General features: G+C 44.6%; 1 protein-coding gene across 2 annotated transcripts in view; it reads right to left on the reverse strand.

Annotated features, from left to right (window-relative positions):
* Window positions 1-750: 750 nt before the first annotated feature.
* Window positions 751-23098, reverse strand: part of TOPORS (TOP1 binding arginine/serine rich protein, E3 ubiquitin ligase) — an 88741-nt gene continuing 66393 nt past the window's right edge. For both annotated transcript variants that reach the window (XM_085634914.1, XM_085634906.1), the window contains exon 2: window positions 751-4247. In XM_085634914.1, the coding sequence (XP_085491040.1) occupies window positions 855-4244 (3390 nt within the window). In that variant the 5' untranslated portion in view covers window positions 4245-4247 and the 3' untranslated portion in view covers window positions 751-854. The remainder of the gene's footprint in view (window positions 4248-23098) is intronic.

Below are 23098 nucleotides of genomic sequence, written 5' to 3' on the forward strand. Positions count from 1 at the left end.
CAACTCACAGAATTGCGGACTCAAGGACTGCCTCAGAGCTCAATCAACAATACTGCCACCCTATTTGTGCCCTTGGTTTAGTACTAAGGGCATGCAGAACTAAACAAAGCTGTTTTTGCAGTCTTCACAAGCCTACTGTAAAACAGAAATTAGAAAACAGTGAACGTCTCCCACTAAATTTAGGTTGCATATATCTTCTTTTAGAATAAATCCAACATTAAAATTCCATTTTGCCACACATACGACCTGCATTCTGCCCAACACTTTCAATACTGAATGACTTAAATAGCATCCATAATGGGCTGGGAGGGAAGGGGGGGAAAAATCAGAACATACCTCTGTTGGTAAAATATCTCAGCAAATGCCAACATAAATGGTAAGAGTATATACACAATATTTTGAGAGAAGCTACCTGTTCAAAGTTGACATACTTAAAGGGTTTAATACTTGGGACATTAAAACAGCCTCCCCAAAATATAATTAAAGTGTCTTCAAAATTCCCAGTACAACAGTGTGTAAAATTCAATTATATGAATATGTACATTAAAAAACTATAAAATAAAGTAAAAATAAATAAAGTTGCTAGAAATGTGTTAAGTAATTATCTCAAACACTTTAGTCTTAATGACTAATACACCTGGAAGAAGGCACTGCTTTGGAAGAAAAAGTCCATCATATAAATCTGCTGAGCCTTTTTACAAGTGGCAAGTAGGACTGCAGAACCCTTTCAGAAACACAAAACACCAGACGTTAGTTTCTTTTTTTTTATAGGGAACAAGGGAGTTGGAAGTGAAAAATGTCTTCATTCCAAAGAATTATGAATTTAGCAAGACATTGGACGGAGGTAAAAAGTGCTACGTCTTCTCATGAGAATGATCAAACAAACAGGTTGTGTCCATGAGTGTCTTTGGAAAGGTAGGTGTAAGTGGAGGTCTCTCAGAAGGATTCCCTTCATATGCATCAATTGATGGGGAAGTCAATGGCGATGCTGAGGCCGACAGGTGGGGCGATGCTGAGGCCGACAGGTGGGGCGATGCTGAGGCCGACAGGTGGGGCGATGCTGAGGCCGACAGGTGGGGCGATGCTGAGGCCGACAGGTGGGGCGATGCTGAGGCCGACAGGTGGGGCGATGCGGAGGCCGAAAGGTGGGGCGATGCGGAGGCCGAAAGGTGGGGCGATGCGGAGGCCGAAAGGTGGGGCGATGCGGAGGCCAAAAATAGGGCCGACTGAAAGTTTGAGACTGTGGTTCCTTGTAATATTGGGGATCTTGGCGAGTTTGACACGGGTGTTACTGGGGAGGTTGGAAAGGGTAGCCTTGGTGAGACTGAAGTGGGAGCTCTTGGTGAGTCAAAGGGTCCTGCTTGTAATGTCTCTGCACTGCTTGCAAAAGCAGCCAAAACAGACTCATTACTCCGACTGCTGTCACTTTCTTCCATTGCACCCAAGGGCTGATCATTTGAGCTTTCATCAAAATGGAAATCATCCAATATCCCGGTTGCTGCATCCAAATGCCCACTACTAGTAGTATTATTACAGTCCTTGTCTATAGCATCATCATCAGTGCCTGCTAGATCTATTTCATCCAAAGATTCATAAATGTCCTGAGACTTTCCCATGATCAATGAGGTGGCTGTGCTGCTTTCTCCCTTTTTTGGGGTAGAAGTGGTATAAGAATTCTCCCGGTTACAGTCTTTCTCCACTTTTGGCCCATGATCACCATCACTGTCAATGGTAATCACAACTGGAGAACTGTTGGTTGATCGAGCCACATGGTGCCGTCTACGTTTCTTCTTGTGCTTCTTTTTCTTCTTCTTACGGTGCTTGTCTGTGTCAGTGGCTTTGCCTTCATATACAATCTCTATGCTGGGGCTACGTGTTTTTTTCCTTCTCTTATGTTTGGTCTCATTGTTGTGTTTTGCCAAGTCCTCTTCATTTCTATACTCGTTGCTGTACCTGGATGGTGCCATCTTCTGGGGAGAGTTTTCTTTCCCATGGACCTGTAGTACATCCTGGGGCTCTGCCTCACCTTCTTGATTTTCCAAGTGTCGTGTTTTGTATTTTCTCTTGCCACCAGGCTTTTCGGACTGTGACCAGTCCATTCCAGATGTCATAGTACGAGATTGGCTGCTGGAGCGGCTCCTAGAACGGTGCCTTTCACTTTGATGGTGGCCACTTTGACTGTGGCTTTTATGGTTCCGGGTGTTTTTCCTCTCAGTGTAGGACTTTAGCATGTAATCTGGGCTTATGTGATACTCTCCTCTGCTACTTCTATAGGACTCTTCAAAGCCACCCCTATCTCGGTTTCTGCTGTAATATGTGTACTCCCAGTGATAAGAGCTTCTGTAGTTTTCTTGTGGAAAACAGTAATCATGATCTCTGCTACTAGACCTCTGTCGATCACGGCTTCTTGACCTCGAACTGCCCCCATTTCTTGATATAGAGCTTCCACTAGTTATGGATACTGTCTGACTTCTCATTGATAAACTTCTGTCCCTGCTTTTTAGATGGTTTTTGCTGCTGTGCTTTTTCTTTATCCTCTCCCTGCTTCTTGAACTTCTGCTTCTCAGCCTCTCTTTGCTGTGGTGTTTACTCCGGTGTCTGCGCCTCCTACCATGTGAAGAGTGTGAAAGAGACTCTGAACTCCTTGAACTTGCCCGATTTCTTTGTGGCTCATGGTTGCCTGGGGAACGCCTTTTGTCCCTAGACAAAGAACTTAGAAAATCATCTGACCTCTTGCTATCAATTTTCTTCTTCTTTAAATTGCTGTTAGTCCGAGGCAACAATTTCCCCTTATGTTTAACCTTTTTATCAGCTATATTCTTATAAGACACTGAACTCTGTGAGGAGGAAAGGCTAGTATCGCTGTCATCACTAAAGAGAAACTGTGTGCGCTCTGGCTTTTTAGTAGCCTCGCTTTTCATTTCATAAAGTGATGCCTCAGAATCAGACGACAACTCCACCAATTCTGGTGTTCTCTCTGCAAGTGGTTTGAGAAAGCCAACAATGAGACAGTCTTCTACAGCAGCAGGGCTACCTTTCTTAGCCGTTAGACTAGGATCCGTTTTCACCTCTTCCTGGTTAGCAGCAACATCTGCAGTGGTTTCCTCATCAGAGCTTACTGAACTAATAGACAGAGAAGACACAGTGGTTGGGCCAAGCTCAATTGTGGAATAAGAGGGCCCAGGAGTTTCATCATCCCAAGGAGCCTGCCCAACACTCAAATCGGAAGGATTAACATCTGGTTCTGCTGCTTCTGCCTCATCTGGTGATATTGTGATAACTGTAGAGTCAGAGTGACTTCCTTCTTCATATGAGGGAGCAGGGCAATCATAATTGGAATGTTGATCATAGGCTTCCATGTTATAAGGACAACGGGCAAAGCTTATCAATTCATGCAAAAAGTGATCTGTACGGTGAAGCAGGAAAGGTCTTAGATCTTCAGCAAAAGCCTGACTCTCCAAGTCATATCGTGTGACATTACTCATGATGATATGTTGCACAATGTTAACTAGAGAGCCATGGACCCCAAATAGGACAGTTAGTTCACGTTTCAACCATGGGACTAACCTATGTAGGCAAGCAGGGTTCCTGCGATAGAATTCAGATGAAATGTCCCTGAAGCGACCACCATCCTGAATGCCACGGACACGTACTCCAGAGCGATAGAGTGCCCGCCTAAAGTTTATTATGTCCTGCTCCTGAATTTGCCGCATGGATCTACCTTCTGCACTAGCTTGTCGCCTTGATGCAAGCCTTCGAATCATTACATGGATGCCATCATTTCTCTGCACCGGAGGCTGCCCAGCCAGACCTTCAAATAATATCCCATTATCCGGGGGCGAGACTGTCCGTGAAACGCTTCTGCGAGAGTTTAACAGATTACGCCGCTCCCGTGTCAAAGTACTCCTGTATCGAAAGCGGTGTCCATCTGGACTACCAAAGGAGCCATTTTCAGATGGCCGCAGAACAAACTCCTGGAAATCATCTTCAGCCTGCACACTGTGGAAGATAGAATAGAATGGTTGCTTGCAAAGTGGGCACTCTGCCTTGTTCTTAGACCATTCCTGAATGCAGCGGAAACAGAACCTATGGAGGCAGCGGTCCAAGTATGAAACATTTTCAAATCGGTCCAAGCAAATGGGGCACTTAGAGTCTGGTGATGCATCTGCTGGAACATTCTTGCGAGAACCAGCTTTAGATGAAAAGCTGCTATCCACTGCCAATTCCTCTGCTGCTGTTAACATCACCTGTAATCAAAGACAGAAAAGAGGCATTAGAAAAAGAAGCGAATACAAAACAACATTCTTTGTAGTTTGTTTTTTACATTTATCCATCTGTATCTCTTGCCTATAATGTGAGACTACCTTAATTTAAAAAGTCAAGTTGACGAGAAGGTTTAGAGCTCTTTCGCAACAGGCTTTAAACCATCAAGCAATAAAAATTAAGGTTAATCTCACCTTCACCAAACGGTAATCTGTGCCATCATTTGTTATTTTTAGGCATGGGTTAGCTGCTTATATCAAACAAGAATTGGTATAGCCAATATGTCTCGCTTTTGGGACCTTATAAGTATTTAGCTATGCAGCACAATATCCTTGGTGCAACACCACCAACTGTTGCATGGCTAAACACTTTTAAGGTCCCAAAGGCGAGACCTATTGGCTATGCCAATCAGTTCATGGCTCTACAACTCGACCAAATCAACATCTTTCGATAACCGCCTTAAATGTGCTCAGGACAAAAAAAGAAACTGAATAAAAGTAACCATCCACATAGGATGCCAACCAACAGATTTTCTTCGGTGTTTAAAGCCCAATTAAAAAAATCTGAAGCTGCAAAAACGCAAAAAGATCTACATTTAGGGAGACAGCACTTTTTAATTAACCACAAAGGTTGCAAAACATAAGCTATAAAATGTGGCTTCACGATTCGGTGGCAAAATGAACACAAAATGTACAAGAGACATTTTATGCTACAGTACCAAATGGCAATGCAAGTAAAATAAGCATTTTCAATGCAATAGGTCTCGCATTTACTCTTATTTAAGCTATTGCCATTGTAAGTGTCTTTTATTTATGTTTTAAAAACCAAAAACAAAATAAAAGGCATAGCCATTTACAATGCCAATAGCTCAAACTTGCGTAACTGTGAGACCTATTGCATTGCAAATGCTGGTTTACTTGATGTGAGAGTAAAGCTTGACTCTTCGTCAAGACTCGCATACCAATGAACTGGCTAAAAACAAAGCTCCCAGAGCTTGGAAACCGAGAGCAACAATACAGAGGGCCTCATTGAAGAAGGATTTATTTCCAGAGCAGACACACGAGAGAAAGGGCACACCGTCACTACTGTGTGCGCACCAGCAGCGCATGCGCAGAAAACGGAAGTGCAGCTGTCTGGCCGACAAGCCAAACAGTTCAAACAAAAGCAAGGGAAAGTTGCTTAGGCAGGGCTAACTGGTGGTACATTATAATTACTCGTGAAGCAGAGACATTGCAACTGAGCCGCTAAGGGATCAGAGAAACTACATCTGTACACAGTCACTCACAGCTTGAGCAAGCATACACATTGCAGCCACAGTACAAATTGACATGAAGCGGCTCGCCATTGACCTTATGAGGGCGAGAGAAAGGGACCCCTCGTAAGAAGTTCGCTGGGGTGTAGTGGGCGCATTATCCCTTGGGCCCTGGTGCCACTGCACCTACTGCATTAACGATACCTATGAACCTGGACGCACACATTGCAACAAAGGTACAACTCAACATGCAGACAACGGAAACCTACATGAAAGCTGGTCAATTTCAAGGACATAGAAAGCAGGGACTTCAGTTAATACATCCAGACCGTGGGAGCAGAGGTACTGGGCAATAACTGTATTCTTTGTATGAAAGGCTTCATAACACGGTTCTGAAGTCCAAGTGCTGCGAGCAAGATCTGTTACCCAATTTAATGGAACTCGATTTCAGAGCTCCGAAAGGAAGAGCTGGTCGTCTCGGGATTTTGATAACCTGCAGGTCACCGCAGATGCAGGTACACATTGAACTACTGTGCAATTTCACATACTGATCCAGTAAGCAGAGGCTAGGTGCAATTAAGTAGATTAACGGTTCATCCTCAAAGGCATATTTATTAGGAAAGAATGTGCAGCCGGACAATCCTGCAGGCACACTGCAACAACTTTGTATCTCTTCACATACAAACACGCAAAGAAGTCTGTGCAGAAACTGTACAAACTCAGACTCAGGAAGCAGATACACTGCAGCAACGATACAAGTCACAACAAGCACGGAAATGGCATCTTTGGAGCTTTACAAACCTGCAGGTGGAAATGGCGGTGCTTGAGGTTCACGCTGAGGTCTGTGGCATCGCCGGATATCTGAGGTACCCAGGGTCAGGCAGGCCAAAAACATTTTTAAAAAAGAACCCAAGAAACAAAAAACAAAAAACACACGCCCGCGAGAGGTGCGCGCGCACCACTGCGAGTCATATGTGTTTTCAATTATCGCGCCCGTGTCTGGGCACGATAATTGAAAACATATGGGCTTTGGTGCGCGTAACAGACACCAATAGACCATGGGCAGAGCAATGCACCCGCCTTTGGCCTATTGCGTGCTCGGTTTTAAAAAAACACGCACACAAAGCCCAATAGCGGAACCCAATAGGAAAAGCACACGCACGACCGTTTTCAAAGCCCGGACAAAAGGGCTCTCGCCTGCGCCAGCACTGCTGCGCCGTGCAATGCAGGGCACAAGCCCTAAAAACAGGTATGAACCTGCTGCTCACAGCTTACACGAAACCCCTGCTTCATGCGCTAATTTTGAATGTCTGCATTATGAAAATCCAAACTGCTACAAAGGGGCTTGATAAAAATGAATTCTCAGATGAAGCAAGATTGGAAGGATTATGTGACTAAAACCACGGCTTAGATGGAAGTTTATATACCATTCACTCAAGAGAGGTACAACTGGGGCTATGGGACACACCGGGAGTCACGGGGTACCAGGAAGCATTTCTAAAAGTGGAAATGCAATATGGGCCGTTGACAGGATTTGTGGGGTGTTGGAAATGGCCCTTTTTGCAGGGTCATCTCTAAACTTTTTGCCTTCCTCACTATTTTTTCTGACCTGTTTGTGTTGGTTTTAGGACTCTGGGCACTTTACCACTGCTGATCAGTGCTAAAGTGCATATGCTCTCCCTTTGTAAACGTGACATGTGAATTGGTATATCCATGATTGGCTTATTTGGTTTACCTGTTAGTCCCTAGTAGCGTGGCCTGTGTGTGCCCAGGGCTGGTAAACCAAATGCTGCTGGTGGACCTGCAGCGCTGGTTTGAGCCACCCACAGAAGCAGCTTGTAAAGTGTGTCTCAGACCTGCCACTGCAGTCTGTGTGCAGTCCAGAACTGCCATCTTGGTTGTGAAGTGCACTCACTTCCCAGCCCCTGAACCTTCCCTTAGCATCATGTAACTCACCCCTATGGTAGGGTGCATTGTATGTGTAAGGTAGGACATGCCTTGGTGTTTGTAGCATGTCCTGGTAGTGAATTACACCCAATTTCGTTTTTCACTACTGTAAGGCTACCTGTTCTCCATAGGCCAGAATGGGCAGTTTGACTATTACACTCTATGGTCCTAACTGACCCCAGGAACATGGTAGAAAAACGAATTTAGTATGCCTGAGCTCAGAATATTAAAATATATCTTTTAGTGAAGTTTATTTTTATATTCTGCGTTTGAAAATACCACTTTTATAAAGTAGGTATTTTCTTGCCCAAGCCTTCCAGTGTGCTCTGTTATGTTTATTGGCTGTCTGGTTTTGGAGGGACAGGGCAGGCTGAGTCAGACCTGGGTTGAATAGAGAGATCTGCATTTGGAGTATAGGGAGGGGTAGCTCCTTGACCTGAATAGGGCTGTGCCTGGCAAGGTGAATGCTGGCTCCACCTCCTACTGTGCGTCTGATGGCAGACGCCCTCTTTCTGAAAGGAAGGATGCAGCCTGGTAAACAAAGTGCTCCAGGACTGAGCAGAACTCGTTCTGGCTGGGTTCAGAGACTTGTAGCTTTTGAGAACAAAGACTTTTGGGGTATAAATATCTGTGCTGAAACCCCTACAATTTGTATTGCTCCTGGACAACAAGACGAACCTCTGTCCGTGTAACTGAAGGAATCTGCAGGAGGTGACTACCCTTGTGCTTGTGTGCTGTTTCTTGGATTGGCCTGCAGTGGTTACCATTGGACTTGGAAGAAGAAGAAAAAGGACTTTGAAGGAACTTTTATTTATCTTGCTACAGCAATCACCCAAGGGCTAGGAGAGAGCGAGCCGCCTGTTGAAGTCTCAGGCACATCAGACTTCACCACCAGCCTCCTGTTTCCTCCCAGCGAGGATTTCTATCTGCAGGTGAGGCTCCTGTGAGTGCCAGGGCCTCTAGTTCTACTACAGAGAAGAGAGTGCTGAAATCGTCGCCAACGCCCGTTTGCGAGCCGCCGCTGAAAGAGCACGGAAAATCATGGCGCTGCTGCCGCTTTGAACTCGCTACCAAAAATCGCATCGCACGTTTATTGGGCTGCCAAGTGCTCGCTAAACCCAAAGATCATCGCATCGAGATCATCGCATCACAACATCGCAAGCGTGGACGCCGGGCATCGGCCATTTTCATCACCTCAGGATCGTCGCTCCCTCGAGGAACACCATTTCTTCGCATCGCAACCCGATTGCGCACGCAACAGGATCGTCGCATCGTCGCCTTCCGCGCGGCAAGGAGTCATCGCATCACCGGCCTTGCGTGCAGAAAATCACCACTACGGCTTCTTTGCGACATTTTGTTGGTTTTGCTACGAAATCCAGGTACTTTCTAAGTAAAAGAGTAGCAGAGACCACTGCTTTGAACTGAGCTCCTCTTTGCACACTTTGAACTATTTTTGCAGCATTTCAAGAGTAATCCTGTTTTACAGTATTGTGGTTTTTTACTGTTATTGGTCTTGTGTTAAGTCTATACATAAAGATACTTGTTGGACTTGACCCTTTTTGCAGGGTCATCCCTAAACTTTTTGCCTACCTCCTGCATTTTTTCTGACCTGTTGGCTGTTTTATGACTCTGGGCACTTTACCACTGCCGATCAGTGCTAAAGTGCGTATGCTCTCCCCATTGTAAATTGATATGCTGGTTGGATTCCATGATTGGCTGATTTGGTTTACTGTCAGACCCCAGTAAAATGCACCAGGAGTGCCAGGGCGTGTAAATACAAATGCCGCTGGTGGGCTCGCAGCACTGGTTGTGCCAGCCACAGAAGCGGCCTGGTAAAATGTGTCTAGGGTCTGCCATCGCAGAACCTGCGTGCACTCTGGTACTGTCATGCTGACTGGGCAAGTGCACTCACTTGCCAGTCCCTAAACCTTCCCTTTACTTCATACGAGTCACCCCTATTGGCAGGCCCAAGGGCAGGGTGCATTGTAAGCATAAGGTAGGACAAGCCCTGATGTGTGTGGCATGTCCTAATAGTGAATTACAGCCATTTTCGTTTTTCACTATTGTAAGGCTACCTGCTCTCATAGGCCGGAATGGGCTGCTGGAATTATTACACTCTGTAATCCTAACAGACTCAGTGAGCATGGTAGAATGTCAAGTTTAGTATGCCTGAACTCAAAATAATAAAATACTTCTTTCAGTAAAGTTTATTTTAATATCCTGCGTTTGTAAATGCTACTTTTAGAAAGTTAGTATTTACTAGCCTAACTATTTCAGTCCGCCTCTGCTCGAGTGTGTATGTGCTGTCTGGTTTCAGTGAGGGGCAGGGCAGGGGAATTCCAGGAGACAGGCTGGCTGCCAGGTGGTGAATAGAGAGATTACACCAGGATGGGTGGGAGGAGTACACCTTGACTCTGAATAGGGCTGTGCTCTGCCACCACAATGCTGGCTCCACCCCATGCGGAGCGGCTGAGGTCTCTGCCCTGCACCCTGAACGGAGAAGCCAGAGTCCTGTCAACAAAGTGCTCCAGATCCAGACTGAACCAGGCGCAGGCCCCCTGGCCTGGAAGAACAAAAGAAATGGTGTATAAAAGAAGGAGCCCTGCTCATAAGAAATCAGATCTGCTTTGAACCAAGAAGAATCTCTACCCGAGGAGGAGGCACCAGGAAAGCTGTACGGAGGAAGACTGTCCCTATCCTGGGGGACTGGCCTGCAGTGGTGACCTTGCTGCCAAAGGAGAAAAGAAGAACCTTTTATTAAGACTTGCTCCATTTTTTTTATTTCAAAAACCTTGCGCTTTCAAAACAATCTCCAAGGGCCTGGAAGCGAGCTTGCCCCCTGAACTGAGCCCCAGGACCATTGGGCTCATCCTGACCTTCGCCCGCCTACTGCTGCAGGACTGTGGTGTTCCTTCCCTCGCCAGACCCGTGACTCTGGTGCTCTTCAGCCCCTCCTTGGGCCGTGACCGGGCTGCTAGGCCGCCCCTGCCTTGAGAAGAGTCTCGCTCGACCCGAGCCGCTCTCTCTACGCCGTGCTGGGCTGCCCCAGTCACCTCGCGTGCTGGAGGTCCGCTCTGCACCTTTACCCCTCCCGCAGGAATCTGCACTGTGAGCACTCCAAAAGCCTCGGACAGCCCGGACGTGGGAAACGTGCCCCGGCTGCCCCGCTCACCTGGACACACCACTCCCCCTGTAAGCCTGAAGGACCAGATCTCCCCGTAAAGTTTGGGAGCCCCGGATGCCGCCTCGCCCTTCTGAAGAGCCGCTGGACGCCCGCACCCGCCTTTACAAAGAAACAAGGTAAGATATATATATAAAAGCCTTATTTTTATATAAAACCTGCCTGGTGTCAGTTTGTGGTGCATGCAATGTATCTGCTGTGTGTATGATTGCAAATGCTTAGCTGTGTACGTCCTGAAGTTTAGCCTGGATTGCTCGCGCCACGCACCTAGAGGGTGAGCAGGGGTTATTCTAAAGAGTCATCCTTCGCCCTGACTAGAAGTAAAGGGTCCCTGCTTGTCGCTGGTACTTACCTGCGCCAACCAGAGCCCCCTCATCTCTAACAATACTTATTTTTTATAACGACTTGTGTGGTGTCCCTTTGTAGTGTTCCTCACTGTGTTACTGTGTATGGTCATAAATGCTTCACACACTGCCTCTGAGATAAGCCTAGCACGAGCAGCTACATTACCACAGGGTTGAGCAGGGGTTATCAAAGGGTGTAGCCCTTTTACTCGGACTTAGGAAGAAGGGTCCCTACTTGAACAGTGGCCAGTCATTGCCAACTAGAGACCCCCATTTCTAACAGGGGGCATGAATGGAGCATTGTGGGAGTGACCTGTGGGGAAGGCAATGTGCTTATATGCAATTTATGGTCATCAGGGATGAGGACTGTAAAAGATTGGTGAATTGTAGGTACTCTGTGCTACAGCAATGCTCATTCTGGGTGTTGCCGATGTTACATTATTTAATAAAAATGAACGTTCCTTCTAGTACTAAACTGAAAGTCCAGTGTGGGGCACCGCAGGAAGGAATTGTACTTAGACGGCTGGGATTCTTTTTATCATGTCACGAGTGGTCTCCTGCCACAAGGTTTATTACAAAATTGAATACTATCTTGGAAAGAAGAAAAAAAAAACTCCCACTGCAAAAATGACTGGACCTCATTCCCCAACTTCAAAGTCGATACCTCTGGCCGTTACGACACATCGTCTCCCCTCTTATTTTAAACCCCGACAATGTAGTGATATTGCTAAATATAGGGAGATGGTTTAGTAAGAGTAGTTCCTTACCCGATAGCGAAGCCGTTATACATTTGTTTTGCCAACTTTTCAGTTTGAGCAGGTCCTCGCTGCCATGAAGAGGCTGTAATGCGCTCTGAGAGTTCCAGCTTTTCTCTCCTGCTTCACGCCCTTCCCCCCCTGATTAGTGAAAGCAGTGAAGTACGGGAGCAGTTAAGGCGATTAAAGGTACAGCCAGTAAAAGTCAGCAGCTGCGCTAAATTAAACAAGCATTGTTAGCACTGTGCGGTTTGAAACATGAAGGGCGGTGTCGGAGTTTACTGCGTTTCATGTTTTGAACAGCACATTGCTACAATGCCGGTTTTTTTGAGCAAAACTGCTAAAATTAACAAGGTGGGAGGGGGAGAATGGCGGGGTAGTGAGAGCAAAGAGCAAGGGGGTGGGTGGAGGAGCATTAAAATAAAAGTGATTTGCGCGCTGTAAGGCTTAATGAGCCATAACAAACAAAAAAGCAAAAATTAAATGCACACATGCACAAGCTGTAACCAAAGTATTAAAAAAAAATATACTGTAATGCATTACGAAACATCGGACGCACAAATTCAGCACAGTGACTGACAAGGAGGGAGGGGGAGGAGGAAGGGAGAGCAGAGCACAAGGGGGTGGAGGAGCATTAAAATAAAAGTGATTTGCGCGCTGTAAGGCTTAATGAGCCATGACAAAAAAAGCCAGATGGCGGCTGCGCGCGTGCACGCGAGCATAACCGCAAGCATGAGGCCACCAAAAGCAAGTGGTAGGACTTTTAAAAGCCCACTTACTAAATGTCTCGCCAGAGCAGCACATGCGCTGGCTCAGGCGAGACCTAAAAAGACCGCTCAAGGCCTGAAGACTACTATTAAATAGGCAATTCAGACCCTTCTGAATATGTTCTACTAGACCCATACTATCAACCTAAGATGTTTTCCATGTTTTTTTTTTTAAATAATCCAGCGATAAATATGGCAAGCTTTTTTTAATAAACCCTTTATATTAATTTTAAACAAATCACAGCAATATACTGCAGTATATCAAAAACATTTCCAAAAGACATTTGCATTACACAATCATGAGCTACATCCGGTCAGCGCACAGCTTTCCACACTTGGAAAGATTTCTGGGTGCAACCTTTAGTTGTATAGGCCTGTTCTTCCACTTTTACACAGTAATCCATCCCTTCTATCCATTCTTTAATGGTAGCTGCCCTACCTAGCCGCCAGTGAAGGACGATACTGCATTTACCTACTAGAAACCTATTGCTACAAACAGTCTTGTGGGTATACTACCACCTCAATCATCCGTGAAGCGGGTGTGAGTTAATCTATTATATACCCAGCTCCAATATTGTGGTGTGACCAGACAGCTCAAAAATGTATAGTAGAAGTTGCCTGCGTTCCCTTTGCATCACAGGCAATCGAGACTTGTGTGCGGTTACATTCTACTCGTTCTTGTCGGACAAAAATACACCATGCAAATATGTACAAGTCTCAGTCGCAAGGAGATTGTAAGAGTTTTGTGGGACATCTTTGCCTCAACCCAGTCGGCTTTGTCTATGGGTCAGACAGCTTGTGTCCAAGCTTGTTTCTAAGTGTTGAAGGGGGTCTGGGACATGTTAACCAATGTGTGATAGCAGCTATTACCTAACTGCGCGATGGGGAGTCTGGATTAAAGTGAGTTACAATCTGGCAGGGCCAGGTCAGGGTCATGGGCCTCACCGGCGTGTAGTAGTTGTAATTAACAGTAACATTGTATTTTGCGAAGATTAAAAGTGTCGGACAAGGATGTAAAGGAGCTGATGTGGTCACATGTCCAGACATCTCCAAGTATAGACATACATATGAGATCCCATTGGCAAAACCCCAGCAGGTTTGCTATATTCTTAAGCACGGTGCCACACCAGAGAAGTTCTTGGCAGTCAGTACAATGCGCCACTGAATCCAACAGAGTGCAGTACGCCAACAGGACAGTTTTGCTTAGTTTCATTGACAGCAGGAAAGTTGCAGTGTATGGTTGATGTATAAACTGAGTGCGTCCTCCCGGCTTGGGAGTGGCGTTCCTATCCCAGACAGGGATAGGTGATCCACTCTCCTTTCTTAAGGATTGTTCCTTGAAGTAAATACGCTTCACCAGTAGTTATGATCATTCAAAGCTTTAATTCATCACTAGAATATGTTGACTTTCATTATGATTGAGACTTGCCAACATCCCATAACTTTTTAGAATGGTATCTCCATCATAATGTATAGACCTAGTGGTGCCAATACATTTAGAGCAGTGCCTTACTTCAGGGGATAGGTCATCCTGGTAAGAAAAATGAATAATAACCAAAACAAACATGTGGAGTACATGGCTTATAAGCATAACATTCAAGCCTGTGTAAACCACCAAAATGCCCATCATTCACTGTAGAAGATTTTGTTGTTTACTGTAGGTGGATAGTGGAGAATCTGAGTGATATCCAAGTGCAAGCCTTTAAATAATTTGCTATAAAATATACAGCAAACGTGAACACAGTGGCTGTGTTAGAATCCAGGAAACATTCAGAATCAAGTGCTTCCGAGGAGAATGCGCTTGTTAAACACCACTGTGAATCACAGATCATAAAAGAGCTGAAAGTCTCCCCTGCTTGTGAATAGTCAAAAACAAATCAACCATCCAATCATGGAAACATGCCCGGTCAAGATTAGTAACGTGTGTCAATTACCGGTCACTTGTGAATAACCGCGCTTCAAGAAAACTCACCACGAACTAAGAGCTCAAGACGCATCTCCGTTGGCGTTTGGAACAAGACACTGTGAACTCAATTAAATGAGAGTGGAAGTGAACACAAAGAAGGCACTATAAACCCCGGTCAAATACGAAATACAGAAGCAGCACCATTATGGGCCGAAGTTAAATGGTGACCTATCAAGTTAAAAGTGGTGGTCCAGACAATAAAGTAAATATATATATATATATATATATATATATATATATATATATATATATATATATATATATATATATATATATATATATATATATATATATATATATATATGTATATATATATATATATATATATATATGTTTTCATCGTAGTGACTGCCATTATATGCCTGCCAAAAACATTTTATTGAAGAAAAAAAAGAAAAAGTTATGTACTGAATGTGGTGAGTTTTCCAACGGTGAATCGCCATGTTAAAAATCAGGTCTTAAACTCAATGGCTAAAAGTGAAATATACATGCCACTCATCTCCAGAGGGTTGATAAACAATACAGTGCCGCATGACTCCAAACTGGAGAAGAACGGAGGTGATAATAAACAAGAAGATTCTAAAATAAAAGTGTACAAACGTGAACTAAAAGGTTAAATGATAAAGGAAAAGTAATTGCTGCACGTCTAGTGAAGGGTGGGTGACCACGTGACAAAGTAGAGCGGTTCGTAGGATGGGGATTCGGATGTACGAGCAATGTGGTATCTTTATATAAACATATCATTGTCCATTCAAGCATCATTTAAATATGTACACTTGAGCCATTCTTAAGTCCTAATTAAAAGTAACAACTAACTTTGATGCAATTTTTCATTCCTTTAGGTACCAAGGTATCGTGTCCTTTTCCAATGAATCAACAGGGTTTTAATTGTGGGAACTCTAACATCAAAGGAGCTATGTAGGCAAGGTCTAACACAAACTCGGGCTAAATGAACACGAGTAACATTCGCACACATAATGAAAAATCATCTGTCTCTTCACATTATCATACTTAAGGACACAATGTCAGCCAGCTGAAATTTACTGCATTGGAAGTGGTACAAATAAGAGAAGGTATGGCTAACACTAAGAACCTGCTATGTAGGGAGATTCATTGGATCAAGAGACTTGATACGTTAGTTCCAGGAATTGCTGAAAGAGGGGGCAGATCCTTTTCAGTCCTGGCCTCAAAAACTCGGAATAAGCTTCCGCTCACCCAAAGTCGGGAAAAGAATGGCCTTCAGGAAGCAACTCAAAATCTGTCTTGTCTCATGATAATCTATCCATTTTTTTTTTTTTTTTTTTTAACTCTAAGGAAGGCATTCATTTATCCTACTGATCTTACACCAGTGCCAGGATGTCCCTCAGCGCAGCAGATATGCTCAAAATACCAGATTAAGTCATTTCAATTTATTTACATCTGGAAGGCATGGCCAGACAAAAAAAAACCTGCCTGGATCCATAATTTCGTCCTTTTTAGAAATGGACTAAACTGCAAAGAGGTCCATGTCTAAAAAGACAGATCTGAGGCATTCTGGCATAGTGTTTCTAATTTTACACTGCCCGATGCATCTGCAAAGTAATTACATTGTATATGCCACAGCAAACTTATCTATACATCCTTTCAAGTATGCTCCCAACCTCATGATCAAAGAGGGTGAATAAGCCCGACTTAAGTGGAGCAGCTATAGCAGTCTCGAGCCCAAGAGAAGAGTTGACGTAGAGTTTAAAAGGCAAATAACATTGTTGAGAGCCATTGACAGGCAGCTGTTTTTCTCCACAATAAATTGCTGACTATAACCCAAAGATTGAAGTCTCCACCACAAGAACAAGGCAGCACAAAAACCTACATGTATACCTTTGGGGTTTGGGAGCTTTTGCACCCCAGCCACTATACAGCATTATGCTTATACACTCCAGAATCCCACACTCATTTATGGCCTTAAATACCCTCTCAAAAACTGGTCACTGGCACCTAGTTTTATGTATGACTAATCTCACTTTCCCTCAGGGCTTAAGAATTTAAAGCCTGACCACTTACATCTCTAAACTACAAAATGGTGTGTTGGCATACAACAAGAGGCACACTAAGCATCCATCTATAACGGACATGCCATAAAGATAGTATAATTGCTACAAGACTATTTTATGATGACTAGACCAAATAGCATTAAACAAGCTCAAATGGATGGGTAGTAGAACCTATAAAAAAAAGTTGGAGGCATGGCCTGTTCAGGATAAAGGAAAGATAAGAGCATGGGCAGCTTCACTTACTCCATGCTGAGACCTACTGCAAATGGTAGAGGCATCAGAGACAACAGGAAGGAGAGAGGGAGGGCGAGGGGGCAATGACAATAAAACAAGTCAATGGCAGATATGGGCGGAGCTTGTATTTCCTACTTCACTACAGTAAGTGCCGGAGCAGCACATGCGCGCTGGCTCAGGCTCGACCTAATGAATGTGTCCTTGTGTAACGTAACTGGTGCTCATGTACAGCGCTCCAATACCTTCAAGTCAAGTTCGCGCTATATAAATCTGCCCAAAAAAAAAAAAAGGTTAACCAGAAAGCTGAACCTCAGCAACCTTACTTTACGCCCTCTGTGGTAAGCAGCAGCGAATTTGTGGCGGGACAAGGGCCGGTATAACTAAAGGTTCGAAAACACGGTTAGAAACAGTACCACAGAAGCAGGACTACAATAGCAAGTATGCTAGAAGACCATCTGGATTATAGTGGGAATCGGCCATATTGGAAGAGGAGCGCTTGGACTTTGATGGCGGTAGAGTGAGTTTTAAGAAATTGATTGTAGCAAATGGCTGTTTGTGTACATTCCTAAGTGGTGACATTATAACAAGACTTTTTCAATTTTTCTTGCCACATTTACTGTTCCAGCCGGTGACCTATTATAACGAGGGGGCCATTTCCCCGCACAAGACGGTCTTCCTATGGAATGCGTAGCCTGTCTGAAATGGAAATATTCCACCAGTTACAGGAAGGCAGCGATTAATATCTAGTCGGCGTGGACACTTAACTTGGAGGAAATACAACTAAGTGATTAGTGTCAGTTATTCCCAAAAGAGTCTTATGCAGGCAAACCCACGGACATCGGGAGGGAGGTAGGGCGAGGGAGAAGGCACAGACAACGGGAGGGAGGGCGGCGGTAAAGAAGGCATGGACAACAGAGGGAGGGCGGGGTTGTAATGAAGGCACCAAAGCACGTCATGCCTGCAGTAAGAGAAACTGGATAAAGAAAATAGTGCTCACAGTCTAAATAACACGTACAGTGTACAGGGTTGTGGAATTTAGTAAAAAATCTACTTGTCCATGGGGCAGGTTGCTTCATAAATCTTCTTGTCCTGTAACAAAATCCACTTGTCCCTTTTGGGCCATGTAATGTGGCGACAAATTATGGCAGCAATCTCATTATATAAAAGCTCTGAAATAGTTTCTGTGAATATGCCAGGTCTTATACAAAAGTAGGGTTTGAATACTAGCAATTCCCTTATGTTTCCATGTTTCTGCAGCTCTACATACTGGGGCTGAAGTTAATAGTAACATTTCCAGGGTTGGAATTCCCTTTTTGAGTCTGTGCAAACCTACTAACTTGCATGTTTTAAGGGTTTTCACCAACTCTTTTCTAAACTTAGAGCACCATACTGAGAAAGTTTGGAAATATACTCCTGACAATGGCAAACATAAAACTTCAAGGGTTGGGAAAAAAGTGGTTGGTGGGAAAGTGAACTTGCAGACTCAAATTTTCGCATGAGCAAATCTACACCTGCATATTTGCTCAATGCTAAAATGCAGTTCACAAATATTTTCTAGGAGTACTATTTCTTGGCCTGCTTCTGTAAAGTCTTGTGAACTCACGAAAACCGTATATCTGCACTTAATGCAAAAACATGGGTGCACTTTTGAGACTTTATTAAATAATTGGGCCCCTAATTAGGTCTCTCTCTATCTGCTAGCTTCACTGCGAGTGATAGCATTCTGTTCTTTCACAAAGAGCATATCGAAACACAGTTGTTTTGCTGAGTGTCAGGAACTACTGTGGCAATGTGTGCCTCTTGAAACCAAATCAATTTTTGCTTTTGCCAATGTTTGTTATAGTGATGAGGGCCCGGCAGCTCCCACACCAATACATTTTACAAAAACATGCCAAAACAAGTCACACATTGACATAACCAAAAGTCTGACCAACAATTTCAGACCTACTGGCTTTACCAATGCTTGTTTATTTTTATGTTTCCCATAATCTTATTAAAACTGGTTACACTGATTTTCCATTATGAATATGTTTGGGAAATACTAGCATACATCAACACATTTTACTAAATGATGCTGATAAGAAATGTTAGCTAAAAGTTTACAGTAGTTTAACGAAATATTTTTGCATTTTTTTGTGAACATTTTATTTTGAAAGCAAAGAATCATCAATCTTGTTTTCATGCGTCTGGAAATATTTGCATCTAATCAGAGAGCATTCTGGGAGCATTATACATAGCCTCGTATTGCTAAACATTGAAAACGTGTGTACACATTTTTATACTGGAACCACGGTCAGTAGTGCAGTCTGAGCTTACAACTTTTATTTGGAGCGCTCATCCTAATAATAAAGGTTTTCCATTAATGAACCATAAATACTGGTTTGAACAGCATTAACACATGGACACAAATATTACCTTAACTGCAGGCAATGCCTTTCCCTGATCCACAATGTGGTACTGTAAACTGGCAGCCAAAGGGTTTGTGCTGTAGGGGGTTGGGGCTACTTGTCCCAAGGACAAAATACACATGGAAACTTGTTGCCCTTGACCCCAAACAATATGTCCCGGGCGTCGGGCTATAGGAATTCCACATCCCTGAGTGTAACAACCGAAGTAAAGGGGCCAGTCGCCATGGGGGGGGGGGCGGGGGTGACAAATGAAGGAGGCGGTACTAAGGTGGGACTAACAAGTATTTACGAATCAGACATCAGCATTTAGGATGGGCAAAGACAAGCCAATGGTACATCTGGGTGGGGCTTCTATTCCCTACTCCACTACAGCAAATCGCCGGAGCAGCGCATGCACGCTGGCTTAGGCCCGACCTAAAAAGAGCATCTGAAACCAGAGCAACCAATATTAGAGGGGAGGGAACCAGAGAAGGGAACCCGAGTGATGTGAGAGAAAGCTCAGTGGGGGCCAGAGGGACAACGGATGGGTGGGGGTAGAAGTGTGGGAAAGATGATGGAGGGGGCGAAGACAAGAGAGAAAATTGGTGGGAAAGAGGTGCTGTGGTGTGCACTTTCAAACCTATATCTGGGTATGTAAACCTTTGCAAGAGGTTCAAGGATCTCTGGCACTAGCCGGAGTGGTCTAGATCAAAACATTGGCACCAAAAAATATTACTGCAGGGCACTCCTCAGGGCAGGATGTTTTTGCCCTCATGTGCATATCATGTACGAATTTCTAGATCCCCTTGATGCATGATGACAAGAGGTTCCTTAAATTCAAGGGACACGAACACTTCCTTAACCATGCCAACATATCTCTCAGGAACTGGAAGTTCACTGGTTATCACTAGTTTATTAAAGGCTGAAGCAGAACTGGCTGCAGATATGCTGCACCGATGTAACAATGGAGCACAAAATGATCTCAACCTGTCCTCTGCTACTGAAATCTACCTGGAGTCTAAGCAAGCTGGTGCAATATGATAGAAGGGTATCTCTTGCCTCTAACCCTAGCAAGTGAAAAAACTTTCTGGGCATGCAAGCAATGGTACAGTGTTCTGAAAAGGAGTACAGGAGAGTCTGGGGTTGTGGACAGCAGGGAGCCAGGAGTTGTGGGCAACTGGTAAGGAAGTTATGTCCAGGACCTGACTAGGAACCAAAGCCTGACATAGCGAAAATGCCATACAATCCACACATCGCGATGAGTGAGGCAGTGTATTGAACTAACCTGCCTTTCTCCAGTGTGTTTGGGGCAATTTAGATAAAAATTGACGGACATGGTGTATATTACAACACAATCTGTCCACTGCATTGGGGGAAAAGCTGCATGGTATGCAGAAACGTCAGGAAATTTATTGAAGTATTTCAGTTCCTCATTGTCTGCCTTAGTACCCAAGCTCACTAGGTCTCCAGAACAGGAAATCACACAGTGCCAATAAAAATAATGTTGCCCAGATACACACACAACAATTTAATGCATAGAAAGCAAACATTCGTACCTCATAAGATGCGGTGCATATCTAACACAGTTTGCCCTACTGAGTAAATGCTGACCCCGATGCCAAATGTCATACCATTGGATATAAATCTGTTGAATGATAGATTGCCCCAAATCTTTGAGTGCTTGTAGACCCCAATAAAATGTGGTGGCAATTTTGGGCTGGCTCATAGCAGTTCATCTATCCCTAAAACTACCCTCTAGCATGCAGTCCAAATGAAGGAGTTCCCAAAAGGCCCGATCGTCCCAGCTTATGGAAGACAAGGGAGTCATGGTTTCAGGCAATAGGGAGAAAGGACATGTTCAAGCAGAAAAGACTGCCTGCAGATGGGGATGGGTGGAAGCGAGAAAGAAAATCAGGATGAGAAGGAAGCTGCAGAGATAACATATCGTAAGGAGAAGAGAGCCAATAGAAGATGAGGGGAAAAAAATAGGAGAGCTAAGTCCAAGTTGAAGTGGTTGGTGGAGAAAGGGGGAGATGTGGTCCAGAAATAAACAGCATCAGAGGAGGTATTTAGAGGACGGGCACTGCGTTGAAAAAGGGCACAAATAGGAAGGCAGAGCTGCAAGGGTGTGGTGGCCAAGGGGGTACACATGGCATTGGCCCATCACAGAGTACAAGACTGGAGGAGGCAGTGAGGGAATGAGGGCAGGTACTGGGTCAAATGCAATGTTTAAATTAAACAAGTAAGAGTTAAACAACCTACATGTAATATTTACATTCCTGCAAATACATTCCCCACTAAAGCCACCATTAAGTCTGAGGCAGTAATTCTGCCCTCTTAAGAGTTACCAATGCCAATCAGTATAGGCGCACGTGGGTGTGAGGCATAAGTACAAGGCCTTTTGCAGGCCACTTGAAATGGGCCCTCAGTCTACTGCCGGATTCATTTTACTCATTACAAATCTAAACTTATATATTCGAGGAAAAGCTTTCACAGTGGAATTTGCCTCTTCTATAAATGTTGCCATTTTTAGGTGGACTTATTAGTTTCATGTCAGTATCATTAGAGAAGATATTCATGCGGTCAGTATTTGTGTAATAACAGAATAGGTAATACTGCTGCCTAAATTATAACTCGAGACCTGTAGACACAGAGGTAATGTGGGAGGTGATGGGGCACATAGGGAACCAGGATGTAAGCAGAGGCATGGATCGAAAGAGGTCGTGGAAGAGACCAAGGTCAATTAGCATTCTTTCGACTCACCGCTGGGAGGTCCTCAGACTCTGAGCTGCTCCGAGGGGTGTTCTGTAGCCTCTCGAGGTACCAGAGCTGGGCTGCCTGCTCTTCCTGCTGCTGGAAGAGCGTCCAGACCTCTCCAGGCTCTGCCATGCCTAGTGGAGTCTGGGTCCTGCGTGGCATAGTCCGTCCCTTTCCTCAGGATGCAGCAAGGTCAAGGATCCAGTCTACCTCACAAGGCAACCAATACATAAAGCCACCAAATAAAACACACCCTGGTCAATTTAATGTGGCCACTTGAGGACACACCTCTGCTGCACCAGAGTGTGGCTTCTCTGCCCACCTGCAGAGGCGCTTCTAAAATCACCCTATGGAAGCTCCTCCTTCCACTGTGTGAGTCAGTGTCCTGAGAACAGGGTGTGCTCTCATGGGGTGGCTGTAGTCCTCAGTGGGTTTACAGCTAGGTACCAGAGAGGAACCCAGTTACTGGAGGACAACGCTGACTGGGTAGTGCCCTCAGAAAGCAGTCAGTCGGGCAGGTTATTTCCAGGGATTTGCAGACATTTCTCCTGAGAGAGCTGGTTAAAGGACTCAGTCCTAGGAAATGTCTACAGATGTGCCCTGACACTGACACCGTGATGTGCAAGCACACCTCAGACCCCAACAGTCCAGGTGCAGGTTCCAAAACCTCTTGCTGCTATTGATGAGGAAGTCTCGATTTCCAAAACCTTATTCCAGGCAGGAGGCTCAAGGCTCCAATAGATTTCTGCCCCCAATTTCAACTGATCAGCGATCCCAGTAGCTCTTAATTACTCTGTGGTATCAGTAGCTGAAAATTCAACTCCAGTCTTTGAATGTCAAGAGCACAAAAGCCTCCAATTGCTCTCCCACGGTTGCTGCAAAACCTCTGGACTCCAATCGTGTCTAGTCCTTCTCCGAACTGGAGATTACGGCTCTCTGAATCTTATAGGCACTTTCAGAGTTCTCATTGTCCAGAACCTATGACTTCCATCGAATTGCAGTTTCAGGCTCTCAAGAAAACTCTGACCCTCTTCCAGTGCATAGGTTCGGTACTCACCAACATTTGTGATCAAAGGTGTGGCACTCTCAAACAACTGTCCCTCTAATATTTTTGGACTGTGTGGTTCATCTCAGCGTTTCTCTCCCAAGCGCAGATCGGTTTGGCACCTCACATTCCATGCACGGGGCTTCTCTCCTCTTCCAGTGAGGCACGCT

This window comes from Triturus cristatus, chromosome 2_1, assembly GCF_964204655.1.
Source record: "Triturus cristatus chromosome 2_1, aTriCri1.1, whole genome shotgun sequence".
NCBI lineage: Eukaryota > Metazoa > Chordata > Amphibia > Caudata > Salamandridae > Triturus > Triturus cristatus.